At 37.3% G+C, this 20,396-nt stretch overlaps 1 protein-coding gene across 1 annotated transcript in view; it reads left to right on the top strand.

Annotated features, from left to right (window-relative positions):
- LOC126864723 (E3 ubiquitin-protein ligase MIB1) overlaps window positions 1-19,158 on the top strand; it is a 346,017-nt gene extending 326,859 nt beyond the window's left edge. The window contains exon 10 of the mRNA XM_050616336.1: window positions 18,503-19,158. Coding sequence (XP_050472293.1) covers window positions 18,503-18,506 — 4 coding nt within the window. The 3' untranslated portion in view covers window positions 18,507-19,158. The remainder of the gene's footprint in view (window positions 1-18,502) is intronic.
- The last annotated feature ends 1,238 nt before the right edge of the window (window positions 19,159-20,396 follow it).

The raw sequence follows: 20,396 nt of genomic DNA, 5'->3' as shown, positions 1-20,396 counted from the left end.
CTGCCTTTCTCGCTCGACGCTCAAGCAGAATGAATAATCAATCCCGTTGCCCCGGAGAAAGCAGTTTATCGAACGATTCCAAGGGAAATCCGTTTATGCGAGGATAGTACTCGTCGAATCGAGGGTTAATTTTGCGACAAATATTTGCTCCCTCCATTTCGTCTACTATTTTCGTTCGTGCTATCCGACGACTTCGTCGATGCTTCGTTCGATTGCACTCGAAATTGTTGAAAAATCTTGGTCATCAAGTTAATCTGGTCGCGATCGAATCTGGTCTGTGATCGAATCGCTTCTTTTATCCCTAGCGTTTCTGACGTTGTAGAGCCATTCGAAATAAAGGGATGGGTTTTCCGTTGTGCTTCTGTGACGAGAAATGAGAAATTTTAGTGGAAAATGATGTACGTACGGTTCTTCTAGAAACGAGATGAGTATAAAATATGACAAGCCAAGATCCATATTTATTTAGGGCAGTGGTTTTCAATATGTGACACGCGAGAAGACTTTTGAAATTACGCATTAAAATCAAACAATTGATCGCTTATTATAATTGAAATAATTCTTAACACGCGATATATGTAATTGAAGTGTGGAAAATTTTATGCACATACACAGTGGCTACAAAAAGTATTCTCACATACTCATATTTTCCAGAATAGCGGTTTTTTCTTATCACGTTCTACGATTCATTCTCGCAGTGTCAAACTTTCGTAGTAATTTTTATAGTTTTTTTATAGCCACACCTTATACAAATCAACTTAAGGCAATTTTTACCATTTATTTTCCTCTGTATCTGGAAAGATGGTAAATTCTCGAAATTCGTAGCGTTCAACCGATAAATGATATAAACTCCAAAATGATCAGAAATGCATTTTTTTTTTTTGTTTCTATCGAAAATTTCGATCTCTCACGATCACGTCGATGATTATTTCAGCCTCTTAATTATTTTCTATCGGTTCGTTGTAATTCCAAACAAAATTCGCCAGCAAACGTTTTAACGTTGACGCGCGGAACTTTGATAATGTCAAATATACTTCTCAGAAGGGAAGATTGATACTGGATAATGGCGTGCCACATTTTTTACAACATTGTGCTCGATCTGCCGGTGACACTTGTCCAGCTCTTTGCACCGAAAGTAGGATACAAAAATCGAGACAACGTAACGATGGACGTGATTCGACGTCTTGACGTTCCAGCCAGCTGCTCCTCTTTTTCACGTTTACAAATAGATGTCAATGCCAGTGTCTGCGGTCTCCTTGTGCCTTTGTCCCGAGAATCATGGTAATTGCGAGTCGAAATGACCGGGCCATTCGCAGTCTCGTCGCTGAAATCGACGCCCATCACGCTGGTTAGGCATCCGGCCAACCGGAGTTCAACGAACTGTCCGAGCCTGTTCCACGAACGATCCTCGTTTTCGTTTCGATTCCGCGGGATCATCCTGCCAGCATCGTTTCGCTCTCACGGATCGCGTGATCCCACTTTCCGCGTTTCAACTATCGATCTCGTTGTGCAGCATATTTCTATGAGCACCGAATTCGTTGTTTCACTGGCGAGCCATTTCTTGTTCATTTGTCGATCGAAACATGGAGAAGATTGTAAAGTTTCGTTGATGATTAGGCTTTTATTCGAAGCTAATTCTACTTGTTATTCGATGTTTCGATACGGTGTTTTAGACCGCAGAGTGTTTTCGTGTTGGGTACTGTGCGATTCCAAAGGTTTGCAACCTGAAATTTTATAAATGAAAGTTAAAGTTGATAAATTGTCTCGCGTAAGAGTAAGAAATTCGGCGATAGAGCAAAGTTCTATAACAGAATTCTTAAAACACGGTAGCTTATTATGCAAGATAGTACCCATTTGTAGGTGATTTTCAAAACGGCTGTCGTATTTTTCTTTTTCTCGTTGATCAATTTTTTATTGTAATAGAAATAATCGAAATGTAGCGCTATATCTCTTCTCGTTATGTATTTAATATCGCGTGCCTGATTTCGTGATATGTTAGAAGATTTCATCTTCATCTTCCGCGAAAGTAACAAGCATAGTAGTGTTTAATGGATCTTTCGAACTAAATCCAGAATTCTTGCAGAATCAAGTTGGAAATGTTCTCCTATCGTTGCGTTTCAAACGGAAATTGTCCTCTTAAATTCATAAATTGCTTGTACGTACCGTACCGAGCAACAGTACAGTGGTAGTCAATTAATCAGATTATTGCGAAAATCGATGCTTTCACGACAAGTACTCGAAACTCGTTTCATTGTACTTCGCCTTCGAATGCGAGAAAGCATATGCATGTTGGAGACTTCCTATGCACCACGTAATGTACGTCATAATGTACGTAGCTGCGCGCATTTATCGAAGGTCCTCTAAGTTAGCCAATAAGTGATGAAACGTTTCCATATTGACGAATTTTAAAAAGCATTTCCAATTAAAACTTTTAAGCAGTTTCCGTGCAGCTTTGGTCCTTTGTTCCTTTTGCTTCTTTTTAACGAAAAGTTTGCTTTATGAAATACACTTTTTGGTACAATTTATGGTGCTTGATAATTAATGTTGTTTCTTCCTCCATAGCCTACGAAATAAATATACTTTTGCTGGGTAAAGTTGATCGAAATATTATCCCGTTATAATCGGTATGATTTTATTATGAAAATACAATGTTCTTAATATTATTTGAAAATGTATTATTGTCGTAAATTTTAGAAAATCCTACCGCTTTTTTTTCTTCATCTTTTGAGACGAATGACTAGCAGTTTTTTAAAGAACAATGTTAATCAACCTGCTACTTTGACTGCGAATGAACTGACTTTAAATAACTTGAATTTCGCGCGTATTCATCCTGTCATTGCAAGATGAGAACCGAAGAACTTTCAACGGTATTTCAGATAAGAGACGGATGAAAAGAAATATTATATAAAGAATACTCGATACAATATATCAACAACTTTATTATTAAGATATTAACAATATCTTTTGTTTCGTTAAATTCAACCTATGAAGCTGTCAGTCGTACTTTTCTCTCACATTTTGACGAAGGAAACTTGTTCTAATTTCCTGTTGCAATTTTGTGCCGTTTCAAAATCGCTTAAGTTTCTCTGAGATTGTAAGTCGGTGCGGCGTTCCTGAAAATAGTTTCCTGGGTACAGCATCACCGTTCCTCAAGCTTTCAGGATCGTCTCAATTTTTCTTGAACCTAAGGGAACTGTTGCGGTAGACGAGCTCGACTTCTTGGCCATTTCTTCACACGTCGAGAATGAATGTGTTTCAATTAGTGGTACTGAAACCTCGTTATCGAATTCTGCAGTACGTCCAGACAGTTCTTGATCCTAGGATTCCTATTTCAGAATCTCCAGAATCAATATTGAGGGTTCCTTATTTTAACAGCGGTTCCGCTATAAACTCTGTTGATATTCGTGATAATCTCTGCAGCATATATTCCTCTATTGAATTCCAGATAGAAGTCGGAAACGCAGACTGTCTGAATAAATTATTATATTACAAATATTGATAATCTTAGCGACAAGATAACTCCTCCTTTCTGGTTAACAAATTAAACCAGTATTTTCACCTAACGATATGTATTAGATCGGTGCATACGAAATGCCCTGTTCTCGCATAATACTTAAATATCGCGTGTCTAATATGACGAAATAAAATTGATAATTCCAGTAAGTGGAGGAATAAACACAGAAGATCTGTTTTTTTTCATCAATAATTCTATTGAACTCGATCGAACTGCGTGAAAGACATCGCATATGATTTTTACGTTTTACTCGTTAACGTATGTACATTATACTGCGTTCATTTATTTGTCGGAGATGAAAGGACATCGGGGCCTTTCTTTTGAAATTTTTGGGAAGAATTTTAGTCTAGACTTTTTATTATAGCTGTACTTAAATAACAAAACTTAGAAGTGGTTGTTTATGATTTAATCCGATTATGTGTGCCCGAGATTTATGACAGTAGGCTTGGGCTCGAAGTGACACAACGAGTCGCTAAACGTAGCCACGGTCACGAGATGGACGTTTTTACCTAACAGAGGTATGAAGTAGTTTTATAGCTCTCCTTAAAAATATAATAATTAAATAGAGAAGCGTATATAAGCGCAGTTCCACTTGGACTGAGGGAGTTAGTTGAGTTCTGCTTGTACCGTGGACAAGTTGAGTTACACTTGAATTGTGGGTCGGTAAGTTCATTTCGACTTAGACTTTGGAAGAAAACGCATTTGCTATCCCGTTGACCGTGGATTCGCTTGATTGAACCTAAGATCATTGTCATTAACATCTCGAGTATCTAATCGCCACGGCTACTTGTCAAATTCTGTAACAATCATATTGGTACCAGTAAATATCATGTATATCGTATAACAACAATGGCTAATCCAAATGAAGATTCGTTACACGCCCCCAACCCCAGTGAGAACTCGACGTATTAATGAAGTTTCAAATTCCCTACTAAAAGAGAACAAGTTTCTGAAATGAGAATTCGAGCGTAGCTGTTGCATTGTATCTTGCATCTCTTCGTCTATATGGACGACTAATTTTAAATCGACTAATAACTCGAAGAGAACAGTGTTGAAGAAAAGAAAGGCCATTACTTTGCACACGTGACTAAGCTTCGAAGATTGTGATTAATAATCATAATACAATGCCTTTACACGATTGATTGGAAAGTCAAAAAATCCTTCCAATATTCGTCTCCCTTTCGTAATTTGTAAAAGGACGCAACGCTACGTCATCGATCGTAAATGCGTTAATATTGCATTCGTCAAATTATTAACGATATCGTTGCTCTTCTGTTGCAAGCCTGCGCATGTTTTATCGATCCTGTATTACGAGAAGATAATTCGCATATTTATGTGTATACCGTGGCTCATAAGTATCAGGACACTTTGCTTGATTTATAATAACGGTACATGAATGTAAAATGTATAAATAAACGAGAAACCAGTGACCAAAAGCAATACTTATTATCCTTCTATAGAATCAACGGATAATAAATATTATTTATTCGTTTGAAGATTGACCGACAGTGTATCAAAATTTAATGTACGATTCGTCGAGGTATCTACTGGTTATCGTTGAAATTTTTCAAACACGTGTTGCTACTTGAACTAATAACGATGCTGTTTTTTTTTAAAGAACTCTTTTTTTCGTCTGCTCTGTAGGTTACAATGTATCGTCAAAGAATTTTTCCAAAATGATTTGTTATCGATTTTGTCCAAGAATTGTTCCACAACTGTTTAATTTATTGTTATTTCTATACTCAGAGGTAGGATCGCAATAGTTATTATTTTATTGAATGGATAAATCTATCACACCGTTCTGAGCCAGAAAAACCTTTATTGCACGCTCTTACAAAAACTAGGGATAGAAACAAAAAAGCATCTTAAGCCTATCGATTAAATCTATCGATTGTAACTAGGACTATCTTCTAGTTACTATTTCTTATAACTAACGCATCTGCATATGGATGGCGAGCACGAACTCACGTTGTCATTTTCAACGTAATTCTTACGGATGCCACTATTTCATTGCGATCGGGTTTTATCCTGCTGTAACATTAAAATAATGATAATAATGGAATGTAATTGTTATTTGTCATACAAATTTTACCGTGGTTCCGTAATCAGATTACATTCTGTCCAAAATAAGCAAGTTTCCACATACTTTTCAACGGTGATGTATAAATAGCCGCGTGATTAGGCGCGCATTAGCAACCTAATAATTAGCAGTAAGAAGAGCAAGCAACGCAAAAGAATACGAAATTGATACGTTGTCCAATCGATAACAAAATGACGAACGTACGAGTCAGAAATGTATATAACCGTGGCTGTTTCGGTACGCGTATCGGAATTTATTCGATTGTTAATTATTCGAGGGTGATTAATGAAATTGCCGCCATTGATTGCGGTTGTCATCGAAGGAATGCCGATGATTAAATAAATGTTCGTTTCATCGTGCTTCGTGGAGATGCGTCCGATGAAATTGTTTGAAACTTATATTAACGAAAAGATTATCGTTCGTAATCGGATTTTTTGTCCATGTTGATAGGATTATCGCAGTCGAATTGGCGGATATTCAAGTAATTATAGTATTTCGTGTATAAGCAGATGAACGTAATATAACGGATCAATAGTTGAAGGTATTAGCGTATAGTTATACGATAGTGAATTAGATTCATGTGGTGTAGGATCGGTAATAAATTATTACATTTACTTGTTATTATTACATCATTATATGTGTATTTATACATCTGTGACATTTATGTTGCGTAGGATTTATAAAAATTCGATACATACATACATACGTGTATAAATAATCAAAAAATTTTAATATAGATTGGGATTTATATCTGTTGTCAACGTGATTCCCATCGTATCGTATCTTGCATTTATGATATATGATTTATAACAGTCAGTTACTCTCAGAACGTTTTTTTTTTTTTTTGTTTCGGAAAGAGCAATTGTAACTTGCACTGTGCCCAAGAGAACTGACGATTCGTATGCATGTTTAATGTTGTAACTATTTGTTTTTTAATTCCCGCAAAAAGATCGATGGGATATTTCTGTCCATTTCCATTTTGTATATTTATTTTTACCCTATGTTCTTGAATAAAAATTTATCGGTGCCAGGAAACAAAAAATAGGAGGAGAAAATTATGATAGATCGGGGAAATAGAAAAAATATAAGTTCTCTGAATAATCGTTTCGATGACGGGTCATCGCACGATGACGAAAGAGATAAAAGATATCAATTCATTAAATAAGTAATACCGTCTATAGCACTATGCAATTTATATACTATGTATCTATAACTATAAATCTTAGTATTCTATAACTTTCACATCACATAACAAATACACGATTATTATACTTTTGAGACGGACTAGAATTATCTAATAATTTTTTATTTATTCATAATCCATGATCTTGCCGCTTAGAATGACTTCACACGTACATTCTCCTTTCTTATAATATTTGTTTAAATCACATTTGCACTATAGTTGTACCATAATTATACTACTTGTTATTATCTTTCTTATTAAACCACCTACTCTCTGTAACACTATTGTTCCATTGTTATTCGTACTGTTGTTCCTAACTCCATTATGTGCAACTTCATGAAAACTTTGGTAGAGGTACATCATTGGACTTCATGTTTTTATTTTGGTATCACATCGTACACTACTCTTCTGTCTTTCGTCATGCCTATTTCACACTCTCATCACGCCCGTCCTATTTCCTTCAAAACTTCTATTCCTATCCCGTGTTCTACTAGTCTTCCATACACCTACTTTATTGGAATTTGATTACGACGTGTTTTAAATTCTCCTCTTATATCTTATATCCCATATCTTGTTATATCTTACACGTCTTTCTCTCCGTATCTTTCTCGTGCTGATTACCTCATCTGTACCATTACATCTACTATTACATCTACTATTACATCTATATCTCACCAATAAATTTCCATTGTTATTCCGAATCACTGAAAGTTACAGAACTTTACTACTCGCGAACACTGCACATTTTCAACGCCATTCAAAATTGGTCACTTTCCATCGCTCTGCCCTCTCATCTGCAAAAGCGTTCTAGACGAGCTCTAACGGAAGACATTTTTTCGCAACTCTATCGCATCGTCTCTACACGCCATTCGGTCGCCGCAGACTTACCAGAAGATAAGTTGATACGCGAGATCGTTGTAGAGAATTCCGCGCAATTTCCATTCCTCTGAACTGCCGCTGCCGGTTTCTTATTTTCCACGTGTCTACGTCTTCCTCCTTCTCTTTGCAAGGCCTCTATCACCGCACTTAATTCTATTTCGTACACTCGCGTGAAGCTACTACGGCCGTTCGTACGAAGCCCGTTCCGGCCTCGTTATCGCAGTCTGCGATTTTCAGTAGCTCGCGAAATTGCATTCGCGCTTACTCGCCGCGCGAGAATGCGTCAGAAGCCGATTGAATCTTCTTTCACGATCGCGTACCCGTTTCGCGAACGGCGACCAGGTCTCGTTTCCGGAGTCGTCGTCTCGATGAAACACGCACCGGGCCACACACACACACACATACACACACAGGGACACACGTATATAGGCCAAGCGTATAGGTGTAGGAAAACTACGAAAGGGAAAAGACAGAAAAATAGGGGAAGAGCTCCGTGTGTCTGTCTCGATGAGGCGATCTCTCGAAGTAACTGCACTCCTGCGAATTAGCTGTTCGACAAGGGTTTCCAGTGGTTTCGCATCGCGACGTTACGTGGAACGTGAGCCACCGGCTGCCTTTTTCCGAATTACATTTTTGATTTATACGGCCGTACAGCTACGGCCGTTTTCCCATTTACATGCAGATGCCATGGCAGACGTAATTGCACGTGGCGTGCTTATGGCTAACGCCAGACGTCCGGGCATCTTCCAAATCCCTGCTCATTCATCGCTCACGATTCGCCTCTCGTTTTATTTCTTCTCTCCCTGCTCTCTCGCTCTTTCTTTCTCTCTCTCTCTCACACACACACATACTCTCTCATCCTATTTCTTTCTTTCTTTCTTTCTTTTCTTGCAGTTCCGTTCTTTCGTTCGTTCTGCGGTTTCCTTCTTCCTTCTGACCCTTTTTTCACGAAAATACGCACGTACTTCGTCGGTATCGCCGGGGGGATAACTTTTATTGGCACGTACTGACGTTTCGTTGGATAGAACGAACCGCGAACTGGCGCGCTGCGTGCCGCTACTGAAGCAGGAACCGCAATTATTGCCTGACACCGGGGAGCGTTTCGTTTTTATGCTGGACAGGATTTAGAATTGGCTCGAACTCCTGTTCGATCTGCGGCGTAATGATAACGCGGAACTTTGCAACTAACGCGATTTATGGGGTCGGACTCACTGTACGAATACCTTGACGGTTCATCCCGAAGCTAATTTCGAATGAAGAATGGCGTACAGTTGGAAGTTAGTTGGAGCAGTTATTAAGTGATCGATACTTTTGTTGGAACGTACGTAGGCCAAATGTATCGGGGTCGATGAACGTAAAAAATACGCCTGTATTTTACCCTTTGCAAGCTGATTTATCGTGTTCTGCTTTTAAGAGTGATAACAGTTGTACATTTTTCTGACGAGCTGCATACGTGTTGATATTTATTTCAATAGAGTATTATTTAGTATCGTTGTTCTTTTATAAGAAAGTAACTATTTTATTGAAATTGACTGTTTTTTACATGCAGACAAAGTTATTATACATTTTTGGTATCGTACGCTTTTCTTGTAGGTCTCTAGGCATTTGTAAGAAATTTGGAGATACAAAAACGTGTAGAATGTCGTACATAATATGCAAAATATTATCTCTCTACTTGCTATAATGTTTAACAAGTGAAGCAAACATTTATTTATACCCGCGCGTCTTTTGTATCTACAATAAAAAAAGAAGAAACATGAATTCGCGTAAACATTTGCAGTCACAGTGCAGTGATAACAAACAAAACCGCTTGAAGCCTGTTCTGCTGAATATTCCCAAAAAATACAGTCGCCTTCCAACCCGGAACCCTTTCGCTTCTATTTTTTTACTATTAGAACCATCTTCATCGAGTTCCAGTAGATTTCACCAACATCGGCCAGCCAATCTCCCAAACAAAACACCGTTCCTCCGCTGTATAAACCAACATTCTCCGACATACAATACTCGTAGAACATCGAATTGCTTTATTAGCCGTTCGTTGACTCGTGTACCGCGTAAGAACACAGAAGCGCGTAATCGTTGGAGTTGCGCGTCGAGGGAATCGCCTCGTTTCGAGAGTGCTCCGTTCTCGATTCGCCGGAAGAACAACGCCGCCAGCCCCCGGAGTACAACGATGCACGGTGTAACGGAAATTGCGCGAGAGCCGAGCCGCTTCGAAACGCAATTATCAGCCTGGCGTCGACTATATTTTCACGAGGCAGCACGGCGTTCCGCGTGCCGCATTAGCTCGCTTCGCAATAATTATTATTTATCGGCCGGCCATTATATTAGCCAGGCACGGCCGTTAACGCGCCGCCGTCCCCCGCGAATCCAATTGATTTCCGGAATTTATCGCGCGGCAGATTTTCCCTTTTGTTCGGCCCAGTCCCCGCGGACTGGCGGAAAACGCCCCGCCAGTGGACGGCCACTACGTGTAAATAATAAATTTCCTACGAATAATAAATCAGCACGGTTGACCGGTTTGCACGCGAGCCTGAACAGCAGCGGTGGAATCGCGTCGTTATGTCCGACATTGCGAACTGCTGCAATGACGCGGACGAGCGACTTCTCCTGGAACATCGTTGTTTCCGCTTCGATTTAATGAAATTCGACTGACCATACCGCTTCGCCGCAGCGCGTACGCCCTATCGATTCTTGCAACTATCGGCCGATCTCCTTTTTCGAGGTTCGCTGAGGTTTGATATTAACGTTACGTTGGTTTTTCATTATTTCGAGTGAAATGATTTTGCATATTTTCTATTGCTTCGGAAGAGCGTGGAATTTTGTCGACGAATCTGGAAGATTAATTTTATTGGAACATATAGAACATGATGAATTTCTACAAATAGTAGAGTACTTGGGTGAATGAGTATCAGAATGTTCAAGGGAAAATCACTAGGAAATTGTGAAAAGTTTTGACGATTATATTTTACTGTCGGTATTGTCTTTTTACAATTGTTTATGCACAGTCATTTGAATAATAAAATCGAGAAATGCAAGTTGTGAAACTTTGAGACAAAAATTTATCTCGGTAATCGTTCCTCTGATAATTTGGCCCAGTTATTTCGTGTAAGATAATTTTCATATTCTTATCATAAAAGGTTACACAAACAATTGTTTGATTTCCAACATTTTTTTAACGTCTCCTCTATGTAGCGTAACATTTTGAAATACAATACAGCGTTCTCACCTCGCGACCTACAGATTCGTAAATTTTGCTCGTAACAAATTGACGAAAGAAAACAAAAAGCCGGCAATCCACTCAATACGCGATTGCCGTGTACCAAGTTGTCCGCGATCTCGCACCGTACGCTCGCTTCGTCTCTTCCAACCTGCGAATCATTTTCTAATTAACAAAGACCAAACTTCTGCCTACGATCCATCCACTATTCTTGCTCTCGCTAAAGTACCAAACAATTACTCGAATACCTCGGATTTTTCGAAGACGGAGGCTCGAACCGAGGCGAAGAAAAACAGAGAATGCCGAGCAGCTATCTCCCAGAACGCAAGTAAAACACAATTAACAACGGCGCATCGGCCTGCGTAATTAGCCCCGAAGACGGGGAACCAGCGGGTAGGTCGTGGCGTCGGTGGCAGCAGCCGGCGCGTCGTGGCGTAACACGCGCTGAATTTAACGAACCGTGGGTCGAGCAATAAAGTTTCGTCGGCCGGGAACGGAATAACAAGTTCATCGTCGCGGTCGGGGCCAGAAAATCCGCGCCGCGGATATTAGCCGCGAGGCCGACCGTGAGCTGGCGAAGAATATCGTTTCATTTCGCTAAAGTGGAGCGCCTAGCGTCCGTAAATCCTGGCCGGTCGCGTAACGATCGCCGGGAAACCGGTACTCGGAGAAAAACTGGCCGAGGCTGGAGGCGTAAGGAGCTCGAGCATCCAACATCACAGGGGAGACGTGCTCGAAAGATAATTAAAATGTCTTGGCTTGCCGCGGCAGGCACGAGTTATGGCACGAACTTGCCACAATGGCATAAGCGAACCATCCACCCCTTCTCAAGCTCATCGCTCGTTGCGACGCGAAACTTAACGAGCTGCGAACTCGTGAACCTGTTGTAGTCTTCGTGTCGTAGAAGTATCCGGTTATGTACTTAGCTTCGTGAGGATCGAAGGTGTTGCGGCGTCCACGCGGTTCATCCATTCAGCGGTTTAGTAAAATAAAAGACGCTTCTATATATTTATTAACCAGTGGGGTTGTGTCTCTTTGCTGGACGAATCGCTCGTTCGAGAAATCAAACAGCTCTCGCTTCTTGGACGAATTTTGTATACCGTTGTTTTAAGCTGTCAAAATTTGTAAAGAGTTGAACGAAATGAAATTAAGAGACACGAGTTTTGTCGCATTTTAGCCTATACGTTTAGACGTATAGACGAAACAAATAATCGAAAATCGAACATATTTTTATTAAACGCGGATAAGTTTGGGAAGGAATGACAGCAAGCACGTGTTTGTAAGATTCGAAAGAATCGCAATTACAGGAAAAACGTAGCATAAAAACATGGCATAAAAATGTTGTAAATTCTGGTTAATCTCTTTATTGTACGTAGGATAGATTATTTATATTCGAGTAAGTATATTAAATTTAGTATCGTTGAATGTATGGTACTTTCATATAATTACAAAAATTTGATACTGTGAAAATGGAACGTACGTTCTGGTGGAAAGACGTTTCATAAGGAAATCAGGATATTTTCCTAGATCTTTTAAAGTCATTATATTTGTCAATGTTTGTGTATTATAAATTAGACGAATTTCGAGATTGTTGTTTCCAGAGTGTAAATAGCTATACTCGAGACTCAATATTTTTCTTCACAAACTTCTCTCAATTCTATAAATATTTCCTACAAATTCCACGACTCTCTATATAGTACAGCAATAGATACAACATACTATCGGAGTGATCTAACTCGTGAAAAAGTTAAAATCCCTAACATTAATAATACGGACGAAAACAACGAATAAAAAGGTCGATAAAAGAGATTCAAGTGAAAAATATATAAAACTAAGCGAAAGATTTGATATCCAATAAACACGGAACAAATGGGACGTGCACGAGAGAAATTTATCACGAGCTTCTCGTTTTACGAGAAAAATTCGTCGAAAAGTATCAAGGATCGCTTGGAAACACGCTGATTACGACATGAAATAATTATTTCGAAGAGGGAGGATATCTCGCGTTTCTCTCGCGTTTACACCGAATCGGTGTCACGATAGTATCAAGCAGAGACGATGGATGGACGAGAAAGGAACGAGAGATAGAAAGGGATGAATTACGAATTCTGAAATTCAGCTCGCGGGAGATGCTGCAATTCTGGCAATGGGGCGAGTTAACGAACTGTAAATTCGCGAAGTTCGCGTATCCTTTTGAGAGGCGGCGATGAAAGTGCGCGCGAAGTAGCGCGGAACCAGCCAGCGGAACGTTGGCTGGCGAGCCGAGTACGATCGAGAGCATGAACCCGATGAATAGGAAATTGGTAATGAGCTTGAATTGACGTTTAAATATTTGAAGCGTTTCCGACCGTTTTCCCATCTATCGTTTTCAAGCCGAGATTTGATTTGTAGGCCAACGAAGTTTGTACTTATTAATTCCGAACGATTGTTGGGATTACGAAATGGCGAAGTTTTCTGCGAGCCCGTTAAACGCCAACCAAGCTCTGTTATATTGATTTAATAACGTGCTTAATCAAATTATTTCTGGCTAAAGTGACGAATTAATTGTTCGCGATGATATTTTCTTGATGGAGGAATGCAAGTGCTAAGAATCGTTCGGAATTATTTAACGTTTCGCAAGTCGCGACTCATTTGACGGATAAATGTGAAATTATTTTATAAAGGTTTCTGGTCAGATTTATATATCGTAGAGCTTACCGATGAAAAGTAGTTCATACATATGTATATATAATAATACTATAAATCTTTATATCAATGCTCATACTATAGACATATGATGATTCATCGAAGTATTTGAACGTTTACCATATAGGAGAATTTTATGAATATGTTATACGTGTCATACGAACCTCTTCGAAATTTGACCAGTATTATGCTGAAATAGGGTTATCGCGATTATTTTTTTTTTATAAAATATTAAGCTAGTGTAGTATCTTGGACGAGGGGCCTGGGGGGGGGGGGGTGTCAGGCGAATTATAAACAAGAGGTTGCGAAACACGTGCGTGGTGTGGCTAAGACAAGAGACACGAGGCTAAGACAAAAGACAAGGGGTTGCCAAAGGACATAAACGAATTAACATTCACTGTGAGTTGAGAAATCAGAGAGTGCGAATTGCGTTGTCGAGAGAGAGAGTTGAATCCGTGGTGACGAGAGTTACGAGCAAATTAATTATCTAGTTGTCTTAATTATAATACGTTATTGCGATTAGTTCGCGTTAAACAACCATCGTTCCCTGTTTAATCAACATCTGTTTAATCCATTTATTGTAAATAAACTACATGTAGTAAAGATCCTACATTAGTTTAAAAATGTATATTTTACTACAAATATACATGCACTTATTGTTAGTCAAATAATTAGTATACCACGAATAGTTGTGTTGAAGGTAATCTTGTTAAGCATGGAGGATTATTAATGTAATAGATAATTGGTTGTTGGAATACTTCATATATCTTGTATATCATCTTGTAGTTTCAATGCAACTTTTTCCCTTTCCAACGTATATGTGTATATTGCAAGATTTTTATCACACGAAAGGATATATATTCATCTCGCTCAATTTTTTCGTAATTTTTACTTCTACAATGTATCCACATACATGTATACATCTAATACATAGGCGTGTATACACCTGTGGGCAAAGTTTATGCATTTTCCTAAGGTAAATAAGCTACTTTGCATCAATATTTGCATGAGATTGCTAGTTTGAATGAAGATTCTACTTAGATAAAATTCACTCGTAATTGTGTAAGTCATGTACCGTACTAGGTGGTCTTGAAACTTATCAACGTAGAATAATAAACATTAATAACGAAGTAGTAAAACGAGTATAAAATGGGAAGTACTCTGGTATGCAAGATGCAGTTGCAGTTATCTATGTGGAGCAGCTACGACTGCGGAACTTCCGTTTCCCAAGGAATTCTGTGGCAAACGAGAGCCCGCTTTTCCGCGGGATTGTTTAGATGTTGCGCGGAAAGTTTCTATGTAAATTCGAATTTGAATTTCCTAGGATATATTAATAAAGTTTATATTAAACGCTTCGAGGCAGCTAGTAACACCGCACTGAGAATTATCCATTAGATTGCTTGTGTCTGATATTTTTCTTGCAAGATGCTTGTTTATGCATAACCGCTTAATCAACAAGCAAACGTTACGCGTTGATAAATAATAATTACATTCTGTATTTATTATTAATACGATGAAATTGATTTTCACGAAACGGACAAATATGCAGTGAAATACTGACAAATGAAGCTGACGCAAGAGTCAGACAATTTATGAAATAAATTTTCAACTAAATTCCTAACGAAACAAAGCAGAAAGGTTTCTTTATCCCAGTTTTTTAAGATACAGATCAGGTAGACAAAAAGATTCTTCTAAACTTATAGAGGAACTATCGTAATTAGATCAAGTAGCAACGTCTAAAACATATTTATAAAAACCAGTACTTTAATAAAATTTTAATGATACGTCATTGATCAATTTTTAAACAGATAATTAATGTATTATTTGTAGATTCTATAAAACTAAGCATATCGCTTATAGATATTAGGTTTTCCTTAATTCATAGATTTTGCTTTTGTGTATCGTTGCAACAATTGGCTCTCGCTAGTTTCCAAATATCAATATATATATATTATATATATTCATATCATTAAATATCACGGGATGAGGTAGTGTTTGCCTTCGGTAAAATTATTCTCCGACTTTCTGATGCAATTTGAACCCTTAATTAACCGTTCTTAGGTAATTCTATTTATGTAATATCCATCACTTTCCTTTTGATTAAATTAATCAGCAGAGAGGATAATAATTCGAAGAAATTAAATTTGAAAGTTTAGAAAGCAAAGTTGAGAGGTTTATATTGAATTACGACTATTTTTAGAAAAGATCTGCCAACAAAGAAGGGAGAAAGGAAGAGTAATCAGTAAGTTTCGAACGGGAGCCGGAGGTAGCGAGTTTCAGACGCTCAATTTTAGACGTCTCAAATATTGATCGTAAACAAGTAATTTGTACAAGAAGGACGTTTCTCTTGAAATGAAACGAAAGGGTCTCGATTTTCATGTCGTTAGAGACGCAACTTGGGTATATTTACCGAGCGCCGTTTCTTATTCTTCTCGTCGTTTTCGAATAGATCTTTGACAGTGACGGATGCACTCTGAATATCAGGCATGTGTTCTTTCGTGAAAAATCCCAAGCAAAAAATGTCACCGCCTCCAGCGGGCAGACCGAAGAAAATAGAAGAGAGAAAAGAACACAAGAATCATTTATTACGTTGATGCACTTCGTCGCAAATGTACTCTCAATTTGCGCCGTTTCTGTACCTGTTCCACTTTCTTCAAACTTGTTTAACTTCGTTTTTGCCTCTTTTAATTCTTTGCCATTATTAGTTTTGCGACGAAGAATTACTTTTTCATGGAGATACACCGTTTGCCTTTATTCGTCGTATATTTGTACCGTGCTAATTCTAAAAAAAGGTTTCTGCAATTACCATCATGAACATTTATAGTCGTTCCTTATTTCTTGGTCCGAAATCGTATTACTAATTAACGTTCGGTACTTCATTAAGTTGGTATAGAAATGAAATGAAACTTTTCGTCGTTAATAATTTTTTAACGAAATTAACTTTGGTTAATGTTTCGATCGATGAAATACAGTCGAGGACAAAAATAAGAATACAGATAATGGAAATAGAACCGTCGATGAAGTTTCATTAAATACGTCTTGTTTACGCAGGAATGCAAATATTAATTCCAATTATTCATTAAATAATCTATCTAAATAATCGACAATAAATAAAGCTCGATGTATCGCAAAAAATGTACACTAGTTCGATCGAATGTCCTATTAATAAACAATAGTTAATTAAACGTTAAACTACCTACATCCACCTGTTCTCTTATTTTTGTTTTCCACTGTATTATTTATAGAACTTTTTTTATGGAGCAATTTCCCAATCGCGTTTTTTTTTAAGGACGCGGTAGTAATTTTCTGATCGCGTTATACGAGCACCGCGTTCTACAAGCATCTATTATACTTTTAATCATCCATTGAATTGTAAAAGAAAGATCTGGTTAGGTCATTAAGCGGTATTTGCAAAGATCGATTCTGCAGCAGTAGGAGATTAGAGACCGTTCATGGCTGGAAGTTGGCCGAACGACATTGTCGAGTTACCGGTTCATGCAGAATTTCCACAACAGACCGGGTTAACGAGCTGTGAACTCGTGAACACACCTTAGAAGTGTTACGAGGCGGTGCTAGAAACGCGGGAGGAAGTGAACCCCCGTGGTAAATTGCGCGTGTATAATGATAATGGCGAGAGACAAGGAATCCATCTGCGGTGACGCGTCTCTTCTGCGAGTGTCAGCCCGTTAATAGGCGATTCGTGATTGCGAATTGGGAGCACGGGTCTCGAGCGTGTTCCGGAAACCTCGCGCGATGAAAGTCGTCACTTGCTGCAGCGCGTCTGACAACGACGTTCCTTTAACGCCAAGTCTGAAGATCGGTGATTCTTCGACAGTGATAAAGTATTTCAGACAATTTTTTAAGATGGATACATCATGGTATCTCACGCTTCTAATGGAATCATTCTTCTCTTCTGGTCTTAATGGAATCTTCTGTAATTGAAAATTCTTCATCTCAACTTACCAACGCGATTATCTCTACAGCAATAAATGAAATTATGTACTTGATAGATTTGTTAAGGCAAGTTCACTTAATCCTTCAACGCTCGGAATCTTGAATAAAATTGTCTGAAATTTGTGAAACTGAACTGTCGTACGTTTCGTTCATTTGGCATTCATTAACGTCCTAATTAATTTCACTGATGCGACAAATTGCGTTAGTAGGAAGATAATTGATTCAGGACGACGAACATTGTGATTCGTAACGTTTTTCTTTCGAGAGAATGCTTTTGTCGAGTTTTCAAATTCGTCAACATTTTTGCATGTAGTAGGACTAGCAATAAGAGAGAGAGATATCTGTGAAATTTTTCTGAATGATCGACTTAAAAGATATTTTAATTCGAATTATATAAAGCTTATTGTACGAAAGACAACGAAAATTGGAAAGCATTATTTTTCATACGATTTTAAAGTCCTTTAGTTAAAGCACAATTATATTTATAAGTATAATAAACTGCCTGCTGGAGTTCATATACTCCAATTACGTATAATTGTTCAACAAAATTATTATTTGAGAAACATTAATTTCAGATGAAAATTACTTCGTACGTAATAATAAATAGGAATGTTATATGCATAATAAAACGATATATATATATATATATATTGTACGGTATACGTAATTATTCGAACAAATTGAAAAATCGATAACTGTTACTCTATTAATTTAATATTATCATAGATACAATTAAAATCAATTTGCAATAACCACATCACGAAACTTGTATTAACCATATCATGAAACAATTGGTCTTGTTACTCTGTAATAAAATTGGTGACATATATGCTATGATATATATGACTGCTATTCAAATAATTCCAAACGCTAATATATGTTATATTACTGTACTATACATTACGATTGTAATTTTACACAATTACATATTGTATTTTTTTTTTAATTTAAATTAACGATATGTACAAAAATTTGTTCTTCTTGTTTCAGGTAAGACATTCATACAAAGGTAGACTAAATTCCAAGCATAATTACTACAATTTGAATGTGGTAAGTCATTTTAATATTCAATTAAGTTCTCAACACTGTTACTGAGTTCAGTATGACTTTACTAGTCGTAACAAAAAAAAAAAAACAAAAAAAAAAAAATTGACATTCTAAATACATTTTAAACTTAATTGGCTTCTTTCTCGATAAACATCTACTTTCTAATACTTATTTCAATCGATCGTATTCGAATCCATTTCCTAAAGCTTCATTCTTTTGATAATTAATCAATTTTCGTAAGATTCCTTTCAAAATTTTCCATTGAAATTTTTATTTAACTTCTATGTATATACGTATGAATGTAGTACAAATTTTACTGTATTAATATTCATCGAAATTGTTCAAACTCTTTAAATTCTGCGCTCTTACAAAAACCAAAAGTGTCACGTAAAAGACCTATTAAAGAGAAATTCTCTTTGTAGTTCGTGTTATTTACAAAAACATTACAATTAGCAAAAGCCATTACACCAAACTTCTAACAATAGCCACACTTTATGTCAGTAAACTCTCATAAATTCTCACGTAATTACTTTCCTTTAGTTCTAAGAAGCAGACGCGTTATAAAACGAAAGCAAGAAAAAAAAAAAGAAAGAAAGAAACATGTTGGATGATTTATATCGACTGATTTATATCGTTATATCGAATTACCAACACAGTTGTCACTAGGGCAATAAATAAAACTATCATTTGAAGAATTTCATTAAAAACGTAATATATACATATACTGTTCGAAGTAAACAGAACACAGGTTTTATTTAGTTGCACTCGTTTGACGGTTTATGGGGATCGAATGTGACGAGAGACGTTTTACTGTACGGAACATCCGGTGTTTTAAATTCGCTAAATTGATGATGTCGTGAAAGTTTTAATTATAGTCCACCGATTGCATTATTCCTATCGGGACAGATTTACGTAAAGTACATGATTAAAACTGGGTGCTTAGCCTACGAAATTTTCTCTGTTAACGAGTTAAATGTTCGGAAAATGCGGCCCGACAAAATCATTTGGTTAATTATTACTCTCTACACTTCGATTTCTTCTATTTGCTTCTTTACTTTGCTTTTGTTCGCCGATAGTCCATAGTATTTTTCAAATCATTCAAATTCTGTACGTTAATTCTTTGATCGATTTGTAGTAACGATATATGAATATTACCAAACCATACAAACGAATGATGAAATAATACTCAGAAGCAACACTTTTTACAAAATCATTAGGACATAAATCTGTACTACATATTGAAAAACTTCGCAATAATTTATTTTAGTATCTACTGTATATAATTATTTATCACATATATTTGCCGTTTAAATATCAATGACTACATTAACATGGAAAGTCTTTCTACCTGTTTAGAATACCTTCACCAAACTATCTTATAATTCAAAAAAGTTTGTCGAGCAACAAAATAGTTATATCCGGTATGACAATTACAAACGCTGATTTGATTGATACATTCACTTTTGGACAATTGTTTAAGCGGCTCATGATATATCATTACACACAACCGTGATGATTATGAAGAACCAAAATGACGTTGGCCTGACGTGACTATAGGTTGGTAATTAAAATATGCCAAAAATAAACAAGTATACTTCTGCACACTATGTACTATAAATTTCCTATAAATGTATACACATCATAGTTCTACGTGCTATGAAACATTTTGTAAGGAACATACTCCTAAACACCACTATAACTCGATTGCATCGACAATTTACGATATCCGCGTCTCAAGGATTTATTAACAATCGTCGATACTTGTGTCACTAATCGTATTAATACTTGAGGAACGTCCACTCTCTAACAAATACGTCGTGCACGGCGGTTAGCTCAG

This window comes from Bombus huntii, chromosome 4 (assembly GCF_024542735.1).
Source record: "Bombus huntii isolate Logan2020A chromosome 4, iyBomHunt1.1, whole genome shotgun sequence".
Lineage (NCBI taxonomy): Eukaryota > Metazoa > Arthropoda > Insecta > Hymenoptera > Apidae > Bombus > Bombus huntii.
The sequence above is the reverse complement of the archived record's forward strand: the minus strand, read 5'-3'. Positions and strand labels throughout refer to the sequence as shown.